General features: G+C 45.5%; 1 protein-coding gene across 6 annotated transcripts in view; it reads right to left on the reverse strand.

The window, feature by feature from the left end:
• Positions 1-2,462: 2,462 nt before the first annotated feature.
• tyk2 (tyrosine kinase 2) overlaps positions 2,463-22,259 on the reverse strand; it is a 100,338-nt gene continuing 80,541 nt past the window's right edge. For 5 of the 6 annotated variants that reach the window (XM_060855197.1, XM_060855193.1, XM_060855196.1 and 2 more), the window contains exons 16-24: positions 18,740-18,891; positions 17,177-17,327; positions 16,375-16,469; positions 15,555-15,747; positions 12,997-13,115; positions 12,422-12,594; positions 10,941-11,058; positions 10,470-10,580; positions 2,463-9,416 (exon numbers count right to left, since the gene is read on the reverse strand). In XM_060855197.1, the coding sequence (XP_060711180.1) occupies positions 9,279-9,416; positions 10,470-10,580; positions 10,941-11,058; positions 12,422-12,594; positions 12,997-13,115; positions 15,555-15,747; positions 16,375-16,469; positions 17,177-17,327; positions 18,740-18,891 (1,250 nt within the window). In that variant the 3' untranslated portion in view covers positions 2,463-9,278. Of the gene's footprint in view, positions 9,417-10,469; positions 10,581-10,940; positions 11,059-12,417; positions 12,595-12,996; positions 13,116-15,554; positions 15,748-16,374; positions 16,470-17,176; positions 17,328-18,739; positions 18,892-22,259 lie in introns of those variants that run through there. The other variant, XM_060855198.1, reaches the window with a different exon arrangement.

A 22,259-nucleotide genomic window follows, 5' to 3' on the forward strand; every position in this document is an offset into this window, starting at 1 on the left:
AAAGTTTTGGAATGAAAAAGCTTTTAAACTGAAATCAATTTGTGCAAATTAGCAAGAAAACCTTTTTTTACTTGTGTTGTGATAAAGTTTGTTTTATTCCCAAAGCATTCATTATTTCTTTAAAGATTGTAATATAAATCTTGAACCTGAATGTGATTTTTTTTTGTTGTTAAGAAAATGTGGGCACCATTGAAAGGACCAGCATTTATTGTCCATCCCTAATTGTCCTTGAGCAGATGGTGGGGTGTCTTGAACTGCTGTAGTCCTGAGCGTGTAGGATTACCCACAATGCTGTTGGACAGGGAGTTCCAGAATTTTGACCCAGTGACAGTGGAGGCACAGCGATATATTTCCAAGTCAGGAATGGTGGGTGACTTGTAGGAGTGGTGTTCCCATGTACTGTATCAGTGCCCTTGTGCTTTTGAGTTGATTGAGCTCACAGATTTGGAAGGTGCTATTGAAGGAGCCTGGGTGAGTTGCTGCACTGCAGCTGGTAAATGGTACACATGGAGAGCACATATATTTCTGGATATGGTGCTAAACAAGTTAGCTGCTTTGTCCTGAATAGTGACAAGCTGCTTGAATGTTGTTGGAGCTGCACCCACCTAGGCAAGTAGGGAGTATTCCATCACACTCCTGGCTTATGGCTGTAGATGAGGGATAGGCTTCAGGGAGTTATTCACTACTCTCATCATCACAATGTTTATGATTTTATTTGTACTTAGGCTATTCCAGTTTGTGTCATTTTGAAGTTGCAAAAGTAAACTTTCTGTAAAAACAGTTGATGTATGTGCAAAAGGTACTAAAAGTATTCTAGGCAGTCTTTGAAGAGGAAAACGTACAACCACATTGGAATGTGACATTCCTCAGCTTCCCTGCAGTTGCAAACACTAGTCATGGGGGACATTAATTACATTCAGTTTGAGGCAATAGGAGCATATTACAACTGCATAGAACCTTGTTATACTTTTGGTCAAAAGACCTCAGACAGAGGTCTTTTCCCTTCGTGCCTGGGCAGCAGCTACCCCAAGCTTTGGTACATCCCTCAGCACGTAGTCCTGCAACCTCGAACTGTACCAGTCAACAACAGTGCTGTTGGGGTCAACTCCTTGTTCTGGAAGGCAGTAAGTTTAGGGCAGATCAGAGTGTCTTTTACAGAGCTGATGGTCCTCCAAGCACAGTCAATGTTTATCTCTGTGTGCATCTCAGAGAACAGACCATAAAGCACAGAGACCCACGTTGCCGACCTGTTCGGGACAAATCTCAACAAAAGCCACTGCATCTCTCTTCAGACTTCCTTTGCAAAAGCACATTACATTTCTGCAACCAATTCCACCCCACCCTCCCACCAACTGTTTCGAGCACAGCAGGTGGTGGTGTAGAGCATCTGGGGGTACATGAAGCATCATGCATTTCTCACTCATGGCCAAGATATGTCTTACTGGGAAAGTCCTGGTGATGAGATATTCTGCCATATAACTTTTGACAGTTTGCTCAGCGAACGTAACAGGATCCACTCTCTCCTGTTCTCTCACAGTTTTGAGGATGCTAGCAGACTTGGTACATTCTTCTCTCCCTTATCCAGAGTTCTGTACACTGACATCCTGCGAGCATAGTCAATCTCAGACCTCCAGGTGATTGCAGGCTTGGGGAATGATCAGTTTTGCACCACACACAGCAACACCTATCTCAGACACACTGACCAAGTTCTACTCTCCATGGAGAGAGCAGTGCTCCCATAAGCACAGTGTTGCCCTGGCAAACGTGCTGCACTCTTCATTGAACCAGGTTTGATGCCCTGACTACTTAGTGATAGGAGACTGAGGGATTGCCAACATTGCAGATGGTGTTGAAGAACAATTCTGTTACTGCTGATGGCCCACAGCATCTCACGATTGAGGTAACCATCACTGTTTTTCGCGGCATTTAGGGATGGGTAATAAATGCTGGCCTGCTCAGCAACACCCTCATTCTCTCAAATGAGAGGGAAAAAAAAGTACTGACATCTTCCGGTCCCAAACATGGACAAAAAGGAAATACCAGTCCCTTAGAAATAAAATGTTCAGACTATCTAGTAATTTATCAGTATTTAAGGAAGAACTGTTGACAGTCCTGAGCCATCTCTCCTTTCAGAAAGTTGAACAATCACATACTTACATAACTCCTCTTTGAATATCTATTTCCTTATCTGATGCATCCTTTCCTTAGAATTTTAGAGGCACTCCTCTTCCTGAAATTGGGCTGTTTAACTTCCAGCAATTAGCTGTCAGTATGTCTAGTCTTATTAAAATGAAAGCATGCTATTTTGTATACACCACTTCCAGGTTCTAGCCTTTCTCCTTATTGCTTTCCAGGATGTGGAGGTGGCAGGATTGGACTGGGGTGGATAAAGTCTAAAGTCACAACACCAGGTTATAGTCCAACAGGTTTTATTTGGAAGCACTAGCTTTCGAACTACTGCTTAATCAGGTGATTGCTGAGCTGAATCACAAGACATAGAATTTATAGCAACAGGATTGTAGTATCATGGAATATAACATTAAACACATTAGCTCAAGTCTTTCGTCTTTTAGAATGATTTTGTTAGTTTCGGTTCCTTCATATATAAATCCCAGAACTTTTTTAAAAGTTACATTCTCAAGATAGTTTTTAACAATACCGGGTGGTACGGTGGTTCAATGGCGAGCACTGCTGCCTCACAGCACCAGGGTCCCAGATTCAATTCTGGCCTCGGGTGACTGTCTGTGTGGAGTTTGCAAGTTCTCCCCAACTCTGCGTGGGTTTCCTCTGGGTGCTCTGGTTTCCTCCCACAGTCCAAAGATGTGCAGGTCAGCTGAGTTGACCATGCTAAATTGCCCGTGGTGTTAGATGCATTAATCAGAGGGAAATGGATCTGGGTGGGTTACTCTTCTGAGGGTCAGTGTGGACTTTCCAGATTATGGGAAATCTAATCTAATCAATAGATGTCATCTCAGAGCAGATGATGCATTGAAGGTGTGAGGTTAAAGTCTGTCAGTTTCCCAATGTTAGGTCAAGACTAATTCTATTTCTAAAGTGGGATTTACAGAATCTTAGATGGATTTATGAGCAAAATAAAATGTAATTCTGAAAGTACAAATTCACCCCACAAACTTGTGCGCACACACCAGGAACCCATCGGGATGGCCTCAACGTGGACCTTGGGTTCATGTCACACTACAGGTGACCGGACTGCACTACACACACACACACACACATTCTCTCTCACATAAGCATGTGCCTCACGCACACATCTCTCTCATAGACTTATACCCCATTACACACACACACACACTACCTTGCCTGCACCCGCACACAAGTTTGTGGGGTGAATTTGTACTTACAAAATTACATGTGAAATGCATTACACCTTCAATGCATTATGAGCTGAGGTGATACCTATTGTTAAAAGCTATCTTGAGAATGAAACTCTAAAAAACGGATATACAGATTTATAGCTGTACCTATCAAAACATGAAGATGCAAATATGTTCAGCACTTTTCCAGCTACCTTTTCAAATGGGATGTAATACCTTTCAACCGCACCCTATAAATTTCAATACGAAACAAGTGTCTTATTGAATCTGATCCCTCATTGGGATCAGAATCATCCTGAGCCCCTCCCCATTCCTTCCTTTATCCATGGTCATGTTGATCAAAATCCCCATCCTGTTGCAGTTCAAACTTTTTAAATCCCTCCTCGTGCTCTCGTTTTCGCTTTTCATTTCTCTAGCTTCCTAGTCAGGCGCTTTCATTTCCTCTTCCTAAGTCTTTTTTCCCCAGTTCTAATTGAATTTTAGCACATTCAAGCAATGACACATCAGTTTCAGTCTTCTCTCCTTTCCAAGTCTAATCTAAACCTTAGAAGATGCTGCTTTTATTTTCCCAACTAGTCCGCTAACTTACTGTAGCCTTAGTCAAAAACTTACAATAATCCACTGTTACACCTTAACCACCCAGAAAAGCCTGAGCAACAGTTTAAGTCATTTCATAATTCCAACCCATATACTTCACAGCTTCTTCGGTTTCTTTATGTCCAGTGCCTCCATGTAACTCATTTTATTCAATGTCACAGACTGCTCTTAAATTAACAGATTTCTATCATCCAAAGAGCTCCCACTTGGTTTTGGTTCCAGTTGAAGGTAATACTAGAGAAGACATTTACACGGTGGCCTTTATTGCTCAGTCTTTTGAATATAGGATTTGAGATGTTATGTTGAGGTTGTACAGGATATTGATGAGGCCTATGTCCATTCCTGGTCACCCTGTTATAGGAAGGGTATTATTAAACTGGAGATGGTTCAGAACAGCTTTAGCAGGATATTGCCAGGAATGCAGTATTTGTGTTATATGAGAGGCTGGGACTTCATTCACTGGAGCATACGAGGTTAAAGGGTGACCTTATGAAGAAATATAAAATAATGCAGGGTGCGGATAAGGTGAATAACAGGTGTCTTTTCCCTCAGGTGGGGGTGGGGATTTCAAAGCAAGGGGGCATAGGTTGGAAGGAGAGAGGAGAAAGATTTAAAGATGACATGAGGAGCAGTTTTTTTTGTATACACAGTGGTTTGTGTGTAGAATGAGGAAATGCTGGATGTAGGTACAGTTACAGTGTTTAAAAGACATATTGATAAGCAGGTGAACAAGACAGAGCTGGAGAGAAATGGGCCAAGCACAGGCAGGTGGAACTAGTTTGATTTAGAATTATGTTCAGCATAGATTGGATGGACTGAAGGGTCTGTTTCCATGCTCTATTACTAAGTCAGATTCCGGAGACACCTAGCTTGATGACCAAGTTTTATTTTTGCAGCTTGGTTTCCGTGCTGGTCAGTCACTGAACATATTCATGAGGCTGTCAATGTACTTTTTAACAAAAGAAGATAAATTTATTACACCAAACAAAGAAAGTTATATATATACACAATAGAATTCCAATTGGAAAGATCTTAAGTCAAAAATTTCTTTCTTTTTCCCTTAATATCCTTTCCAGACATTCAACCCAAGTGAAGTATCACTCAGCTGAAGTCTTGTAATTTCTCACACAACTGATGGAGTTGAACCCAGTGAAGTATATTGCTGGGTTTACTTCTGTCCCTCCTGCTAAAGGGGATTGTCTCCACGACAGTTTCTCCTCAACATTCACAGACATCACCTATTCCTATGGACTTTCCTAGCTGAAGCTGAGGAAAAGTCTGTCTATGTGAATGGTTAAAACAGTTTGAGACTGCCTTCCCCAGCTCCAACAGAAGAGAGCCTGCCTGCCAAAGACTACAATGGCTTTCTCACGTGACAATCTTCTCAATGATACCCAATTGTGGCTCGTGGCCAGGTGTTTTTTGTTCACAAAATATTCAGCGTTGTGAACATTGCTTCAGTGAACTTCTCTGGTAGCTTGCTTTCTTGAAAAGACTGTTTTGAAATCTGTGCTCAAAAATGACTTTTTCCCTTTTATATTAAAAAAACCCTGATGCAGAACCAAAACTGAAAACCATTTACTTCTCCTTCAGCACTCAATCCCAAATGATGAGAACACAGGTTAAAGTCATAAAATTCATTTGTTCTTCAGAAGTATAAAGTCAAGTACACCCATGCACTTGTGGAGATTGGGGGGGAAGAATAGCAACATGCTAATTTGAGGATGGATAGGAACACATTCATCACGAAAAAGCTTTTCTATCGTGTTCTGACCTGACACATCATAATGTTGATATGAAGTTGTCAAGAGTAATGCTCATGAACAGACATTCCAACATAAGGACACGAGATTTCTAAAGTTTGTCCCAAGATGACCAGAGGTGCTGATCCAGTCAATGTAACACCATGGGAAGAGAGTTTACAATTACACTTCCAGCTGCATTATGAATATTCTGATAGAAAAGCAAAAATGGTGCTACTTTAATGTAATCCACTGTTAAATGAAGTTCGATGTAATTCAGTTATTAATAAATAAATGGTCCAGGAAAAGAGCTGAAACGTGAGTGTAAAACAGAAAGAATGAGGTTAATAGAGAACTCTGGACACCAGCAAAACATGCTAACTGGCATCATCACAGAACATTTTCAATCACATTCCTGGGAGAACAAATGGTTATCGATACTTTAAGATAAATGCTTTCAAGAAAGGAAGGTAAGGTAAGACCCTGGCATTCTTGCCTGATCTTCCCTAAAAAGTGCAAGTCTATAGGAGAAAATCTAAAGAGAGAGAGACAGACAGACATACATGAGTATTCCAAAGTAGAGTGAGCTCCATCCATCACTGAACAGAAGAATGACACTGTTTCAACAATAAATTGGCCATGTATTCAAGTGCAAATAATGTAATATGCGATACATGATGTCCATCATTCACAATCAGGTCAGGTAAATGAAAAGCAATTTTTAAAAGTCCCAGAAGCGATTTGTGGTAATTTGGTTTGGTGTTTAATATACATTGAGTCCAGTTCTAACCACTTATATACATTGCCATCCTTTTTAGTTCAGGCCGCTGTGCCTGAATTGACCTGTTCAGCAACATAGTAATGCAAAGAACTTTCCAGAGACCTGAAACTCTCTCAATCTGAACAGCGTCTTCTGAAGAGATAAGTCACAGTTATTCACTCCTCCTCAACTCAGCAAACTCTCCATGATGATGATGAGTGAGTCCTTGAGGTACCTCGCCCACACTTTGCTCCTTGAGGGTGGAAAGTTACCAACGTACTGTCTGCTCGACTAACAATTCCAAAGAGCAGTCACATTGCATTTGCTTCTTAGCATCTCAATGCAGAAAATACAGTTTGGATAATACAGGGAAATATAAGCTGTTGAATCAATTGTTTAGAGATGCCTTCTTATGTCAGTTAATATTGTAAAACAATGAGCTATGAGGATCATACTCCAGTCTGTTAATTACACCCTCTTCTCATTGGTCTTTAGAATGAACACTGAATCAAACGAGAGACAGAGTCCGGGGAAGCAGCAACATCTCACTCCTAGAGTGTGCTGTGCTGAAAAGTGATACATTTACCCCTAAGGCTGGCAGAGTCAGTGTTCATTCAAATTGTATGAAAAACCTAGCAACACACCCAAAATCAGAGCGACACGATTGGGACCTGCACCCCTCCATCAGCAAGGGCCATTTACTAAACAACTGAGCCATCCAATGGGAAAACTGTCAGGTCAAGAGTCAGCGAGTCTGATAACCACTGTAATGGTGAGCAGAAGGACTTGGCACGCATCTCCCATTCCACCTGAAGATCATTTCAATTGTATTTCCATAATATTCCTGAGCTTAGTTCCACCTTGTGAGCAGTTTTCCTGGTGAGTTGGTCTTGGAGTGTTAACTCCACAATTTGACATGTCTGACTGTCACTTCAGGACGGGCATCACCATTTTCATTGGCACATGGCATAAAAAGTCTGAATACCAACAGAAAAAGATGCTGTGGGTCAGTATGTACATGACCACATCTGTCAATAGTACAAATTACCGTGACATGGAGGAAACGAGGGCTGATGGGTCACTGCCTAGTGAAATCAGACTCAAGAACTTCTCCCCTCACCTCAGCCACTTGATGGATATGGAAGCTCACATACAATTGGTCCTGTGCTTTTGATAATACTGGCAGCTATGGTTTGATACGATAACAAGATGCCTCCTGTGTGGTACCAGTTCAGGGAGAATGTATTAGTCCGCCTCCCTGGCTTCAGTCAGTAATCCAACTCCAAACGTCCCATCAAGGACCAAGGCTGCTGAGCTAATGTCTGATTTCAGTTAAAGCAGGGCAAAAACTGACTTGGCAGTAAAGCACACAATGAAATCAATAAATCAGAAACATGCAAAATGTATAAGTCTACTGGCACTTAGTAACACGACCCAAAATGCTGCAAAGCAAAAATTATTCAACAGCAAGCCAGCCTGGCATTACTGGATAGGATTCTCACTGATCCCGGATCCTCGTTTCTTGTCTTCACTTTTCAATGGTTGTTGGATAGGCATATGGATGGAATGGAATTGTGTAGGTTAGATGGGCTTCAGATTGGTTCCACAGGTCAGTGCAACATCGAGGGCTGAAGGGCCTGTACTGCGCTGTAATGTTCGATATTATTCTGAAGACAATGTGATTCTAACTCGAGCCATCATTGTACCAAACTACATTTCAGAGTTTCAACAAGAAATCAGAATCTCATCAGTACTGAGGCACCCATTGCAGGGAAGAGTTGAAATATATTTCCATTCAGTGGCTTTAACAGCTGCTGCCGTTCTGTGTAACTACATTACGGTAGATATGAAAAGTGTTGGATGAATGCTGATATCTATATCGTTTAATTTTCATCTCAGATCTAATTCAAACTGCAGGGGTTCTGAGGGGGGGGGGGGGAAGGGATTAAAAACATGAACCTTCATCAACAATCCTTTTCACAGTTAGATCCTTCAGCTGCTTCCACTCCAACCCCTGACAGCACGTTGACAATACCGACGAGAGACCAACCCCTGACAGCACGTTGACAATACCGACGAGAGACCAACCCCTGACAGCACGTTGACAATACCGACGAGAGACCAACCCCTGACAGCACGTTGACAATACCGACGAGAGACCAACCCCTGATAGCACGTTGACAATGCCGACGAGAGACCAAAGCTTTCAGTCACATTGATCATTTAGGCTGTAAAGTTCTGCAAGCCCAATATTCATTCCCCTGCCAAGAAACCTAAATGGTTCTCTTGGATTTGAGACAGCTTGCTGTGTACGAATCCACACAGCGACATCGCTTCACAAACCGCCAATTAACTGTGAAGCTGTCCAACACATCCACAGCTTCAGGAAAGAGCGATGGAGGGGGAGGGGTTGGGACGAGACAGGTGTACAGCGAGAGGTGAGGACAGCACAAAAACAGAAGTTTGAGGGAATGGTCAGTGAGAAAGAGTGCAGAGCACAGAGAGAGAGAGAGGACAGCACAGAGAGTGAGGGAGGGAGAAGATAGCACAAGGAGAGAGAACAGTACAGAGACACATGAGGGGAGCAGCACAGGGAGAGAGAACACAGCACAGAGACATAGCGGGGGGGGGGGGGGGGGGAGAACAACAGCACTGTGAGAGAGGACAGCACAGCAACAGAGGCACACAAACAGAAAGGGTGGTCAGTAAAGGAGGGAGGACAGGACAGCACAGAAAGATGGAGAAGGGTTCAAATTAAATATTCAGTTATCAGCTGCTGCCAATTAATTCTACAAAGTCAGACAAGGAATAGGATAGAAAGAGGATGATCAGGGCAGTTGCTGTTTATAACTTCTGGAGAATGTTTGAAGTTTCAATCCTTTTGTATCTTTCATACAGTTTCTGAAAGACTGGAATCAGCTCCTGAAATGGGGGACGTCGAACTGGATCAGATCCCCAACACTTGTTCATCAGCTGGTAAACCTGAGGGAGGGAAGGGAGGGGATAAAAAGAAGGTGTGAATTTTACTCAGCGCAAAACAACTCCGGTCTGATGAGGAGTATCCTCTTGCAAGACAAGTTTATGGTTTGGATAAGGCCAAATGCAACCCATTTTACTGCCTGTTCCCATCTCTGCTCATTGCTCCCATGAGATTTGTTATAATCCATTATCATAGTGGCATTCCTCAGTACAAGCTGGCTTCAAGAAACCATCCTGATCCATCCCTGACCTCAGTCACTGAATGGCACAGAGAACCCTCCAACATGAACGTAACTACAATGACCTCACAGCTGGCTGAGGAACTGAGGGTCACCCGTCATGGGACCTGCAGTTTAGCACTAGTTATTACCCACTGACATGGAGCAGAGGAATTGCCATGTGAAACATTCGAGTCACCTCGCTCTGAACTCTCCCACATGTCCAGCAGCTACCTGCTGTACAGGATGTTGGAACAGACACACTGCAGTTAACAGAAGCCTGGGTTGGGGGGAGATGGGTTCCTCATGCAGTGAATTGTCTGCACCATTTAAAGAAAACACAAGCAGCAGTACTTGCTGCATCACCTGTGTTTGACTAAACAAAGCTTCCTTCAAACAGACTTCTGGGTACATTCAGAGCCAGTTATCACCGATAAACCAACACAGGGAACTTGCTGAAGCATTAGGTCCAGTTGCACGCCTCAGAAAGGACTGACAGGCTGGACAATATTTACACAAGCCAGTGAAACCAGTGTGATAGTCAGATAACAGGCTCCAGTCCTGTCATAAACACAAACCTGCTCCACCTGCCTGCAACCAACAAAAGCAGCCATCAGTTCCACAGAACGGTCTGTGGACTCAAAAGGTCATTTCTGTCACTTTCTCCACAGATGCTGGCCTCCTGTATTTGCAGCACATCACTGACTCGAACTGGGAAGCTGAATGGCTCTGGTCATTGACAGTTCAGACACTGAGTCGGCTCAGTGGGAACAGCCACCTCTTGCCAATACCAAAGGGATTGTTAAAACTAGTCACTTGCCCCATTTTCTGTTCTTACCTCCAAGGGACAAGACTTCGGACAAGGCAAACGCTGCCCCCTCTCCAGCAGTTCAATCAGCCGTACTACTGTCATCTGTCCGTGTGTCACTCCAATCATCTCGATGAATTTCTAGGAACAAGGTTTGAACGTGAGTGACTGACATTACCTCTTACACACTCAAAATTTAACAAGCCCTTTTGAAGGAATTTTGAACAGTAAAGAATCTCAGTGAAGGTGACAGTGGAATAGCGTGACAGAGAGTAGAGGTACCATCCTCCATGGGAGGTGGAGTCTGTGCTGTGCCGTGGTTAATGTGGGAAAAGTACAATGAGGATCAATGACAGCTCCGAGGAGAGAGATGGCTGGTCCTTCATCTTTCAGAGCTTTCCCGGGCACAGCAATGGTCAGTGAATTGGGTTCAGACTGGCTCTCAATCCAAATTACACAGCACAGATGGGACCTGACCACATCTTGCAGGGGAAGACTTACTGCTGGTGGGCTCTGGCGGGTTTCACAGTACGTTAGAAGTTCATATAATGTGACTCCAAACGACCAAACATCAGAAGCAAAGTTGAATTTTCCTTCCTTAAGACAATCAACAGCATACCTGGAATAAGACACAAGAGCATAACATACATCTGAGTAACTGCTATACACAGGCCAGATTTCACTTCCTCACATTGGCTCAAACACCAGCAAGGACCAAGGTTGCAGAAGTACTCTCAGCTGACATGGTGACAGGTCCTGCTGACCAGTCTCAGCGTCTCTCGGAACAGCAATGAGGAAAAACTCCTGTCATTAAATAAACTGTCCCTCTCACTGACACTCAGCAGCAGGCCCACCCCTCCCCCACTGCAACTTCCAGGTCATTTCCTCTGCCCTGAAGCTCTTCAACCATGTCGTGAAACAAACTCGGTACCACAGCCACATTCGCTTCCTCAGTGCCTGCCCCCATAACCAACTCATCCCACACGGACTCCCACCCCATAGGACTGACACCAGTCAATGCAGTGAGAAGCTGAGGAAAGGATCATGAGGGCAAGGTTTGCAATGGAGTTTCACAGTATGCTGACAGTGAGGCTGCTCCTGGTCTCGCATCAGAAACAGCTGAAGAGACTGAACCTTCCCCAGTGGGACAGACAGGATAAATATTACTGGCTTCAATACACATTACACTCACTCGCCCTTGCTTCGACATCACAACCAAAGCAAAAGGCCGCAGACACTGGAAACACTCAGCACGTCAGCAGCATCCATCTGGCTGCCCACTAGCACCTCCGTGACATCAGGGGATAGGCAACATCAGCCCAGTCTGTGACAGGTGCATCCCCTGGATGAACAAACATGGGAGAACACCAGAGGTTTAGGGTGAGGGGGGAAAGATATAAAGCACGTACGGACTGAGCTGCCAGAGGAAGCGGTGGAGGCTGGTACAATTACAACATTTAAAAGGCATTTGGAGGGATATAGGAATAGGAAGGGTTTGGAGGGATATGGACCAACTGCTGGCAAATGGGGCTAGATTAATTAGGGATATCTGGTAGGCACAGACAAGTGGACCGAAGGGTCTGTTTCTGTGCTGTTGATCTGTGACTCTATAACCAGAATGAACATTTCATCAAAACTGGAGGGAAGTTGGTGATCTAATAGGTTTTAAACTTGACCCTCATGTTTGCTGAACTTCCCGTTAAAAGTGAGTTATCCAACCCCATCTATTCCCAGTAGTAACCAGTTCCACATTCTCACCACTCATCAAGGAAAGGATTTTGTGGATTTTTCTAGATCAATCTTATATTTCTGGTCCTGAATTGAGAATTTGCACACCTGCACAAAGCTGCAATCACTGAGGGGAGCTGCCCTCCAGCTGCTGGCTGTGGGGAATGAGGAACCTGGGTATCTGGCCGACAGACAGTGACACCGAGTCCCCCTCCAGCTCCGAAAGCTGCCAAGGTAACAAAGTAGGAACTCACCAGAACACAGGGCTGTCTCCATCGTCCTTCACTCGGTAATAGTCCTGGTGTTCAGGGATGGCTTTGGCCAACCCAAAGTCCCCGATCTTCACAACATTCTCATTTTCCACCAGGACATTCCTGGCAGCCAGGTCACGGTGCACATACCGCTGCGACTGGAGATAGGACATGCCCTGAATCGAAGACACACAGACCATGGGTCAGCGCCCTGAGCACTTCACATCAGAACGGGAGGCCTAATGGAGAGGACTCCGCTCCCTCACACCTATCTGTTGTGAGAGTTCTTCACAGTTCCTGCTGCTGCTATACTAGCAATGTTACCTGAGAAGGCTGACAGGCCAAGATTGAATGTTTGTAATGCAGGTTTTAATTATATATCATGGCATTTATACAGAGTCATCTATGGCAGGAAATGCCCTGGTATGGTCTCCAGGTGCCTGGATCAGTGGGGGAGCAGGTTCAATTAGTTGACAGGGAAATAAACAGTACGACACATGAACACTGCGACAGCACAAGTTAAGAGGAGATTTAATTACTTGCCTGAAGAAAGAAAACAAAGCTTGGTGTGTTTTTACCTGACAAATCTGTTTTGCGAATAAGAGAAGCTGTCCAAGTCCGACAGCATGTTTTGGAAGGTAATCTCGCAGACTGCCAAGAGGCAGATACTCCATGATCAGCTGTACAATCTGACCTCCTAAAGTGAAGGGAGACAACGAGTTTAAAGATAGCACCTGTCTGAATTAATGCATGGTCAGTGAACAATAGATTCCATCGAGACAGAGAAGGTTATGGAGTAAAGTATGCAAGGTCTTTCACAAACAGTTCAGCTAAAGGAACAGACAGTGAAAATCACAACCAGTTTCTCATCTTGTGATGACTGACTATTGTGCATCATCCTGTTTCGGGTAACTCCTCTAACCATCATCTCTTGGTGACCAGTCTTTCTGGCCAGCTCCACCACGTCAGCTTTTTTTTCCAGATACTTGTCTCCCGGGATCCATTAACAGCTTTTTCAAACTCTTTCAGCAAATGCTGGGTCCAAGGCTCACCAGAGCCTGTGCACCAGGGAATCCATGAGACGCAGACACACACGCATGCACGCAGACACGCACACACAGAGTTGGTGACAGTGCTGTCAGTCACTGGTCCTCCCTACGAGACTGATTTACCTTCAGTGCCTTTAATAACTTCCCCTCACCTTGTTTTAGCTGTTTAGCATGTCACTTTTAGATTTTGATGCATCTTTGTCCTGTCAAGCATGGACTACTTTCTAAACAGTGAGAAAATTCGTAAAGCCAAAGTACAAAGGGATCTGGGAGTGCTAGTCGAGGATTCTCTAAAGGTAAACATGCAGGTTGAGTCCGTGATTAAGAAAGCGAATGCAATGTTGTCATTTATCTCAAGAGGGTTGGAATATAAAAGCGCTGTTGTGCGACTGCGACTTTACAAAGTTCTGGTTAGGCCCCATTTAGAATACTGTGTCCAGTTTTGGTCCCCACACCTCAGGAAGGACATACTGGCACTGGAGCGTGTCCAGCAGAGATTCACACGGATGATCCCTGGAATGGTAGGTCTAACATACGAGGAACTGCTGAGGATCCTGAGATTGTATTCATTGGAGTTTAGAAGATTAAGGGGAGATCTAATAGAAACTTACAAGATAAAACATGGCTTGGAAAGGGTGGATGCTAGGAAATTGTTTCCGTTAGGCGAGGAGACTAGGACCTGTGGGCACAGCCTGAGAATTAGAGGGGGTCAATTCAGAACAGAAATGCGGAGACATTTCTTCAGCTAGAGAGTGGTGGGCCTGTGGAATTCATTGCTGCGGAGGCCGGGATGCTAAATGTCTTCAAGGCAGAGATTGATAAATTCTTGATGTCACAAGGAATTAAGGGCTATGGGGAGAATGCGGGTAAAGTGGAGTTGAAATGCCCATCAGCCATGATTGAATGGCGAAGTGGACTCGATGGGCCGAATGGCATTACTTCCACTCCTATGTCTTATGGCCTTTTCTATCTCTCCCCTCCACCTGCTGTCTCTCCCAGGATGTGGACGGCATTCGTTTCTCACAACATCACCAAAACAAAAACTCACTCTTTATCCCACCCACTGTATCCGGGAGTTTGCTGGGTGGAAATCAGCTGCCTTCCCTGACTGAAGTACGTTGAATTTAAACGTCAGTGAGGCACCTTGGTGTGTTTTGCGTAATACTCTATGAGAGCAAGTTTGGTTATTTGAAGGAGTTGAGATGGTACAGCCAGAAGCCGACACTGGCACTCCAGCCCTTTTCTATACTGGCGGCTTTTCCCAGTTCCATGGGCAGTGTGGGATACAGGTAAAGCAGGGATTCTTCTGCAATCATAAGTGCGTATGCAAGGTAATTGAACTCACACCAGTGTATAATAGTTCAACCAAGAGCTGAGTTAACAAGAATGAAAACTATGTGAAGGAAATATAGAATTGCTTTTGTATTAGCTAAAATGTGTATACAAGGATGGAATGTGTCTGCTAACAATGCTGGATGTTACAGACTAACAGAGAAGCTGCTGTAGGTTAAGCTCGGTACGCCGGTACAAACAGCTCCAAGCAGCTGTTTCCTGCTTCTGCAAAAACATAAAAAGACCACCATCAAAAGGTCATGAGGCACTGTGTAAATAAAGAATAAAAGGAAATATTGCTTTGGCAAGCACGGAGACAGATGGCAGTGAAGAAGGACATAGAACAATAAGACCAGAGAGGAATGTGGTCAAACAGCCTTGAGGGGCCAGAGATAACCATTTTGCCACGGACAAGGCCAGATGAGTTCAGAGATCAACAGGAGTGGGGGGCGTCAGGCTGAGAGTAGTGGGAAATGTAAACAGGGAGGAGCAATGGGGGGAGGGAAGAGGAACCAATCAGATAAATATTGTGTTACTTGTTAAATTCAGTGTGTGTGTGAGTGCATTTGTAAACAGTGGACACCACACCTCTCTTGCAAGAGCGTAATAAATGATACGACTGCTTCAGATCTTGTCTCGGACTGAAATTATTGAAGTGAGTGAGCTTAGTTTCTCACAGTACGGAGATGACTTGCTGACCAAGACTCAATGGGATACAGAGGTTAACCCACAGTGGGAACGCCTCCGACAGTTACCTTGCTCACTGCTGCTGCCTTTGTATTTGACGATGTTGTCATGGTACAATGTTTTCAGAATCTCGATCTCCCGTGTCCAGCTCGTGTGCAACTCCTCCCCACACTCGGACTTCAGCGATTTCACTGCTACAACTTCCCCCGTGCCATCATTAAATGGGTCATAAATGTACAGACCCACCTTACCAAAATGACCCTGCAGCAAAGCAAGTTATCCAGGGTTAAAATATTGCTTCCACAATCCCAACTTCCCTCCTGCTCCCGAGACATTTGTTAATTCCATACAGTCCAAATAAACGACACAAACTCAGCCTCCAAGTCAGGCAAGGCCTGGGCTGGGTGTCCTATCTACATTCAACAGAGACAAGATATAGGAGAGTAAGAGGGAATTGAAACCTGTTCCTGTTTAGCCAGGAGCACCCTGCAGTCTCAGGCCCCAAACAACAACATTGCTGAACACAGCAAGTGTGGTCATGTCCTGCAGACAGCTCTCGGAATGGCCGCTGTCAGAAACAGAACAGCTGATGCTGCTCCAGCTGGGGCGCACAGAGGGAAAGAGACAAGGGAGGAAAAAAAAGGTGACTGAAACCACTCAGTGCTGCAAGTTGACACTGTGAAGCCAAACTGGACAGTCATCCACTGTCCTTGTAAAAACAACCTGTACTTCAGAAAGCATGAGATCACCAGAGTTCGCTCAGTACTGGTTTCTGATTTAAACAGAGTTGCAACTGTCTTCAGACCCATTCTGCTCTGTTACTGGACCCAGTGGGGAATAAAGTTAAACACCAAAAACTAGGAGGGTGCAAGATGCAAAACAGCTCACCTCTCCAAGATCTCGGACCTTCTTCAGGTAGCGTTTCAGGAAGACAGTGGGGTCGGAAACAGTAGGCACTGAATTTTCACAGGAAATGTCCGGATCTAGGAAGCAGGTCAAACATTAGAGCTGAGAAACTGGAGAAGGAAGACGGCTGGATACACACCAACAAATAAAATGTACCAGAACAATCAGTGCATTTAAAAAGAAATCACTGCAACAAAAAGGTCATGAACAGAAGTGGCAACGCCAACTGTTTGACCAGCATTCCCAAGTACCTTTTCCCGTTCTGAGCAAACCTCTCTCAATTCAGTCTCATCGTGATGACTCCATTTTAGATGAACAAGTGTCGGTCACAGGTCACAATCCCACACAGGCTGCTTTACAGCACAGTAATGTTAAAACTAATTCCTAATGCATCGTGTTCTTCTCTTAAAACACATCTTCAATGCACCCAGGAGAGCGAGCAACCCCCCACCCCACCCCACCCCACCTCCCTGGCAGTAGGTCACTGTTTTGTTAACAGTTTATCTGCATACCACCTGCACTACATCCCTCTTCAGTGGCCCTAATCAATGTCCCAATTTCAGCCATAAACTCTCCCAACTCTGGTCAGACAGAGGTCAGACAGAGCCCAGAGCAGGAGCTTGGCAGACAGCAGCTCGGTGCTGACCCGAGATCGCTCAGAAAAGGAGATAGGGTGGTCCTGACTGATCCACAGCAGGCCAGTGACAGAGAGAAAGAGCGAATTGAACTGCATGCCCCCAACCCAGCCATATCAAAGGACACAGGCATGGGACCAGGGCCTTACTTTGCTGTTGCAGCATTGTGAGTTCCCGCAGAATTGTCCGGAAAGATGGCCGTTGGTTTGGCTCGTAGCTGTGACATTGGCTATTCAGGTCAGCAAGCTCTTTACAGGATGGTTCTGGAAGTTTCCCTTTCATCTCGTAGAATCTCTCTTTCTGTTTAAAATTAAAATCAGAAAAAGGCATTGCAGGTAGGAATTCTAATAGTAAGTCACACTGAGCTCTCAGGATGATGGCAGAGCGACCAGGTAAACAAGCTCAAACCGAGCAACAGTCTGAGCTACAGCCCAGGATGGGGAAGGAGAGTGGGTATATATCAACAAAGGTGCCCCTTCCCCTTACTCTCAGGATGGGGGAGGAGAGACAGACAGAGAGAGAGAGAGAGAGAGACACACACACACACACAGAGAGAGAGAGAGAGACAGAGAGAGAGACACACACAGAGAGAGAGAGACAGAGAGAGAGACAGAGAGAGAGACAGAGAGAGAGACAGACACACAGAGAGCGAGAGAGACAGAGAGAGACACAGACAGAATATATCAGTACAGCACCCCTCTCCCTCCCACACCCCCCAGTCCCAGGATATGGGGAGGCAGTGTGGGTATCTAACAGCACAGCCTCCCTCCCCCTCCCTCTCATTCCCAGGAGCTGAGCAGCAAGTTGACAGCGACACACTGAGGGAGATGTACAAACAAATCCCTCCAGAACGAGATTGACACTGATGTGTGGAAAGGAGGGGAACTGAGAGGGTGCACAGAACTGCAGACAAAAGTAAATGTGTTTTGAGTGCTGAGACACTGATGTGTTTGAATGAGGCTGGGTGATCTTCAATTGGCAGTTGGCAGCTTCTCAGCCGACTGGCTCGGCTTCTCAAAGGTTTTCCTGCACAAACCCATCGAGCTCAGTTTGCACTAACCACAGTCAGCCACGCCCAAATGGGAGGCCAAGGACTTGGGTCTGGAACTCCTACCATCACTAAGAGCTGCTCAGGGTGCAGGGGCAGGCAAACTGAACATTTCACAACTGAAATTCACAGATTTGTCTTGCAGCTACCCTTTCTCAAGATCCAGAACTTTCCTGGTCAACTCACTCCCTCAGCTTCTCCTTGCTCCTCTCGTCTTTCCTTCCTTACCCAAACGTTTCCCACCAGTATTTCTGACATTTGAGCCCCTTCAGCAGTTTCCTGGCCTGAGCTATCCTGTTTCCTTCATAAACCATGCAGCCCCGCAGGTCCCCCCGCCACCCTGCCGCAGCTGTGCAGGGAAACTGCTGCACCAACTGGGGGGTCACTGACCGTCCCATGGGACAGGAAACCCTGACCTGGGTGTACTGGACGTAAACATGGGTTAAATCCTCAGGCTCACTCTCCTTTATAGCTGAGCTGTCACCAGTGGATCAAGGGATGAGCAGAGACCATAGCTGTAACCCCTGGGCCCTCCTATCCCTGTGTCCCAGTCTGCCACTGTCCTGCATCCCAATGACTATGCCCTGCGATCAGCTGGAATGCACTGTGGTTCTCTTGTTCATATTGCCCAGCCCAGCCCAGCATGGCTCAGACTAGATGTTACCTCAGACAGCGTTCGCTCCTTCAGTGGGACCTCTCCGTGACAGCAGATTTCCAGAACAGTTGTCCCAAAGCTCCATTTGTCAGCACCCAGGCTTAACTTGTTCACGTTCTGGACACACTCGGGAGCGATCCAGGGAATCCGCTCCACACGTTCTGGGAGAACAACAATTTTCACAAATCAGGGCTTCCGCAAACTGCCCAAATCAAAATGTCACTTTCAACGCCCAGCTAATCAGTAACTCTGAAGCAGGACAGAGAGGGTTTATATCACGCTTGGATTCTCAGTTACTCTGTTTCATGTTTGCATTGTGCTGTGTTTCTGTCAGCTCTATTTTCTCCCAAATTCAGGGGTCCCTCAATACCTCGGACTCACCTCCAGCAATCCACAGACTCTCGCCCAGGGACAGTTACTGGGACAAGTGACCACACATTGGGCAAAGAGGCAGGTTCAAAGGAGCATCCTCAAGGAAGCAGCAGGGAAGAAGGGAAGTTTGCTGTTTAATGCCCCAGCAGCACACAGCACAACACAACGGGAGAGCGATTACAAACTGGGAGTGCACAAGAGTTCAAACACAGACGGTACTGTCGAGGGGACGTGGGGAGGGAGGGAGGAGATGGAGCTATCGAGGGGACGTGGGGAGGGAGGGAGGGAGGAGACATGGAAAGGTGGAGGGGGAGGGGGGGTAAAGAATATTGGGAGGAGTGTGGAGTAGGCTCACATTGGCAGGGTTCAGGAAAGGGGGGGGGGGGGGGGGAGAGAAGGGGAAGAGAGAGAGGAAGAGGGGTGGTGATGTGGTTTTGGTATGGGGGTGTCAGAGGAGACCAGATCCCAATCCATCGGAGAACAAAACCAGCAAGACCAGCCATGTGGCGTGACATTCCTGCTTTGGGCACGGGGTGACTGGAGAGAATTAAAGATAAATTTCTTGGTTTTAGAAGGTGCATTACCTGGGGCTGTTCTCTCAAACCTCCAAGGGGCCGAATGGCCTACTCAAGTTCCATGGTATGTTTGTTGGGCTGGATTTCGGGAGGGGACAGGCCAACACGGAAGCTGGCGCCAATATTGAATCAGCCTCACCCATTGCTGCCTAACTCCTGCCAGCTGGCATAGGGCCAGAACAAACAGCTCAATATCCAAATACTCTGCAACTTTCTTCTCCACAACATCAATGGCTCTGGGCAGCTCAGACACTCAGGAAGCACTCCAGGTTTGGCCATGATGCTATCACGATCTGTGCTAATCTATTCAGCAGGTGGCTGAGCTGGTTTTTACCTGGCACATTGTCATTGCTGCTGCCGAAGCGCTCAGCCTGGCAGGGTACCTGCTGTAGCGAACTCCTGTGCAAAAATGTGAAGCATTTGACCATGAAGTTCTTCCTGGTTGAAGAATTCAATCTGCCAGTGCTCAGCCACGGCCGATCAGGCACTGCTTTTCATCATCATTCTACTGTCCGTGCATGGGTTACATCCCATCTTGTGTGCAGCAAAGAGGATCTGCATTTCTACTGGGCTTGGCTCTTTCTCAGAAGATGCTCCAGTACTCGATGAAATTAAGGCATTGTTGCACTCTGGGAGTTCTGGTCACCTCCTAACGGGAGAAATCAGACCGAGCTGGGGAACAGCAGAGGTGAGCAATGAGGGTTGATCAGTGAAATAAATGGGCAACGGAGGAGCGTGGGTTTTTTCACTGAAGTAGATTTTGAAACAGATTTGTATTAAAGGAGCTTTTCTCATGATCACCTCTTTTACAGCGAATGAAGCATTTTGGAAATGTCGTTCCAAGTGGAACATAAGAAACAGCAGCTTATGGAAGCACCTCGAGTCCCCACGAGCAGCAGGATAACAATCAGTTCATTTGCTCCAGTGCACGTTAACTGGAGGGTAAATATTGATCAGGCAGCAAGAGGACCTCCAATACTTTCTGTCAAATAGTCATGGGATCTTTCTTATCCACCAGAGAACATCGACAGAGCCTTGGTTTCACTGCCTCTGATAGTGCACTATTCCTTCAGTCCCAAACATGGAGGTTGGTTCTCAAGATGTAGCATGGGAACTGAATCCAAACGTCTGACTCAGAGACCACAGCGATACCAAATGAGTCACAGCTAACACAGATTCCAACTTGACAGAGCCAAGCTGCTCATTCCCGGTCAAACACCCACCATGTCAGGAGGGCAGGCAGAGCTGACAACTGGACTAAGTTAACAGCCAGGATACGCTCCACACGTGATTACCTGATGGAGAAGGAAGTTGCAGAGTATTTGGATATTGAGCTATCTGTAGGCCCAGGCTTTGTTAACAGAAAGAGCATTTTGGGGAGGCATTATAGGCCTACATTCGCGAAACTGGATCCCATATGGATGGGGGTGTTAAGGAGGAGAAAGTCAGTTGGGAATGAAAGGGAGGACTGCTCCTGTCTTAATATAATAATTAAAAAGGTCAAAACAGTTCATTGTGTAAAGGAGGTCAAACAGCTCTCTCTCAATCACGACTAGTGGGGAAAGCAGAAAATGAACTTGGAACAGCAAATTATCCAGCTCTTTACAATAAATATAAAATTAAAGCAACCAAAAACATTAGATCAGGAACTATGAACCCTCAAACATCACTGACTCCTTCCCAAAACCAAGAGGTTGTGAACTGAACTAAGATGGACCTTGTCTTAATTTAATTTTTTTTTCTGATCTAAGCCTTCTTTTATGAAGAGGGGTATCTGGTATAGTGAGTTAAACCCTTTTCACTATATTTTGCTTTATCAAAGACACTATTCTAGTCTTTTCCATATCAGCCATCTCCTTCACAGATTCATTGCCAGAGCTTGCTTCCATTGGCAGAGTATCGTTACACACCACAAACTGAAGACAATGGAGCGATTTGACTGCGTTCGTGGTGGGAGGGAAGCTGACCAAGTTGAGATGAATCACACCTACACACTTATGCAATCTTCCCAGCTGAGGTGACCAGGAGCAGAAATCCTGCTTGTGGGATCGTCTTGTGTGCCATGTGACGATGAGCCCACCAATCCCAGCGCAGCCTGACTCGGGGTCTTGCTCTTCTCCGAACCTCATTGCTGGAGTTTGCATTGGTTAAAGATCCTTGAACCAGGGACTCGGCCTAAGAATTAGGCCAGTCAGGACAGATGACAAAAAGCACACTCACATGCAAGGGGTCATGGAGGTAGAGAACTCTTCCACAAAATGGCAGCTGACGCTAGTATCGGAGGTAGATAAATTTTTATTTGGTTATGAAAAGATATAGTCCCCAAGGTAAGTACATGGTAGGATATCAGTTCACAGATCAGCAATCTTCTTATTGACTGGCAGGGCGAGCTCTATGAGCTGAATAGCCGACTCCTGTTCCAATGCTCACGGGAGCTTGCTCCAAACCCCATCGTGGGCAGCTCAAAGACCTAACCCCAAGTTTAAAAAGGATGGATTCTGCTCACTAACCTCCCACTGAGATTGCAGACAGGGAGTGGAATTGGATGAGCACAAGTGAAAGGATTTAGGCTTTAATTCATT

Source organism: Hemiscyllium ocellatum, chromosome 45 (assembly GCF_020745735.1).
Source record: "Hemiscyllium ocellatum isolate sHemOce1 chromosome 45, sHemOce1.pat.X.cur, whole genome shotgun sequence".
Taxonomy (NCBI): Eukaryota; Metazoa; Chordata; class Chondrichthyes; order Orectolobiformes; family Hemiscylliidae; genus Hemiscyllium; species Hemiscyllium ocellatum.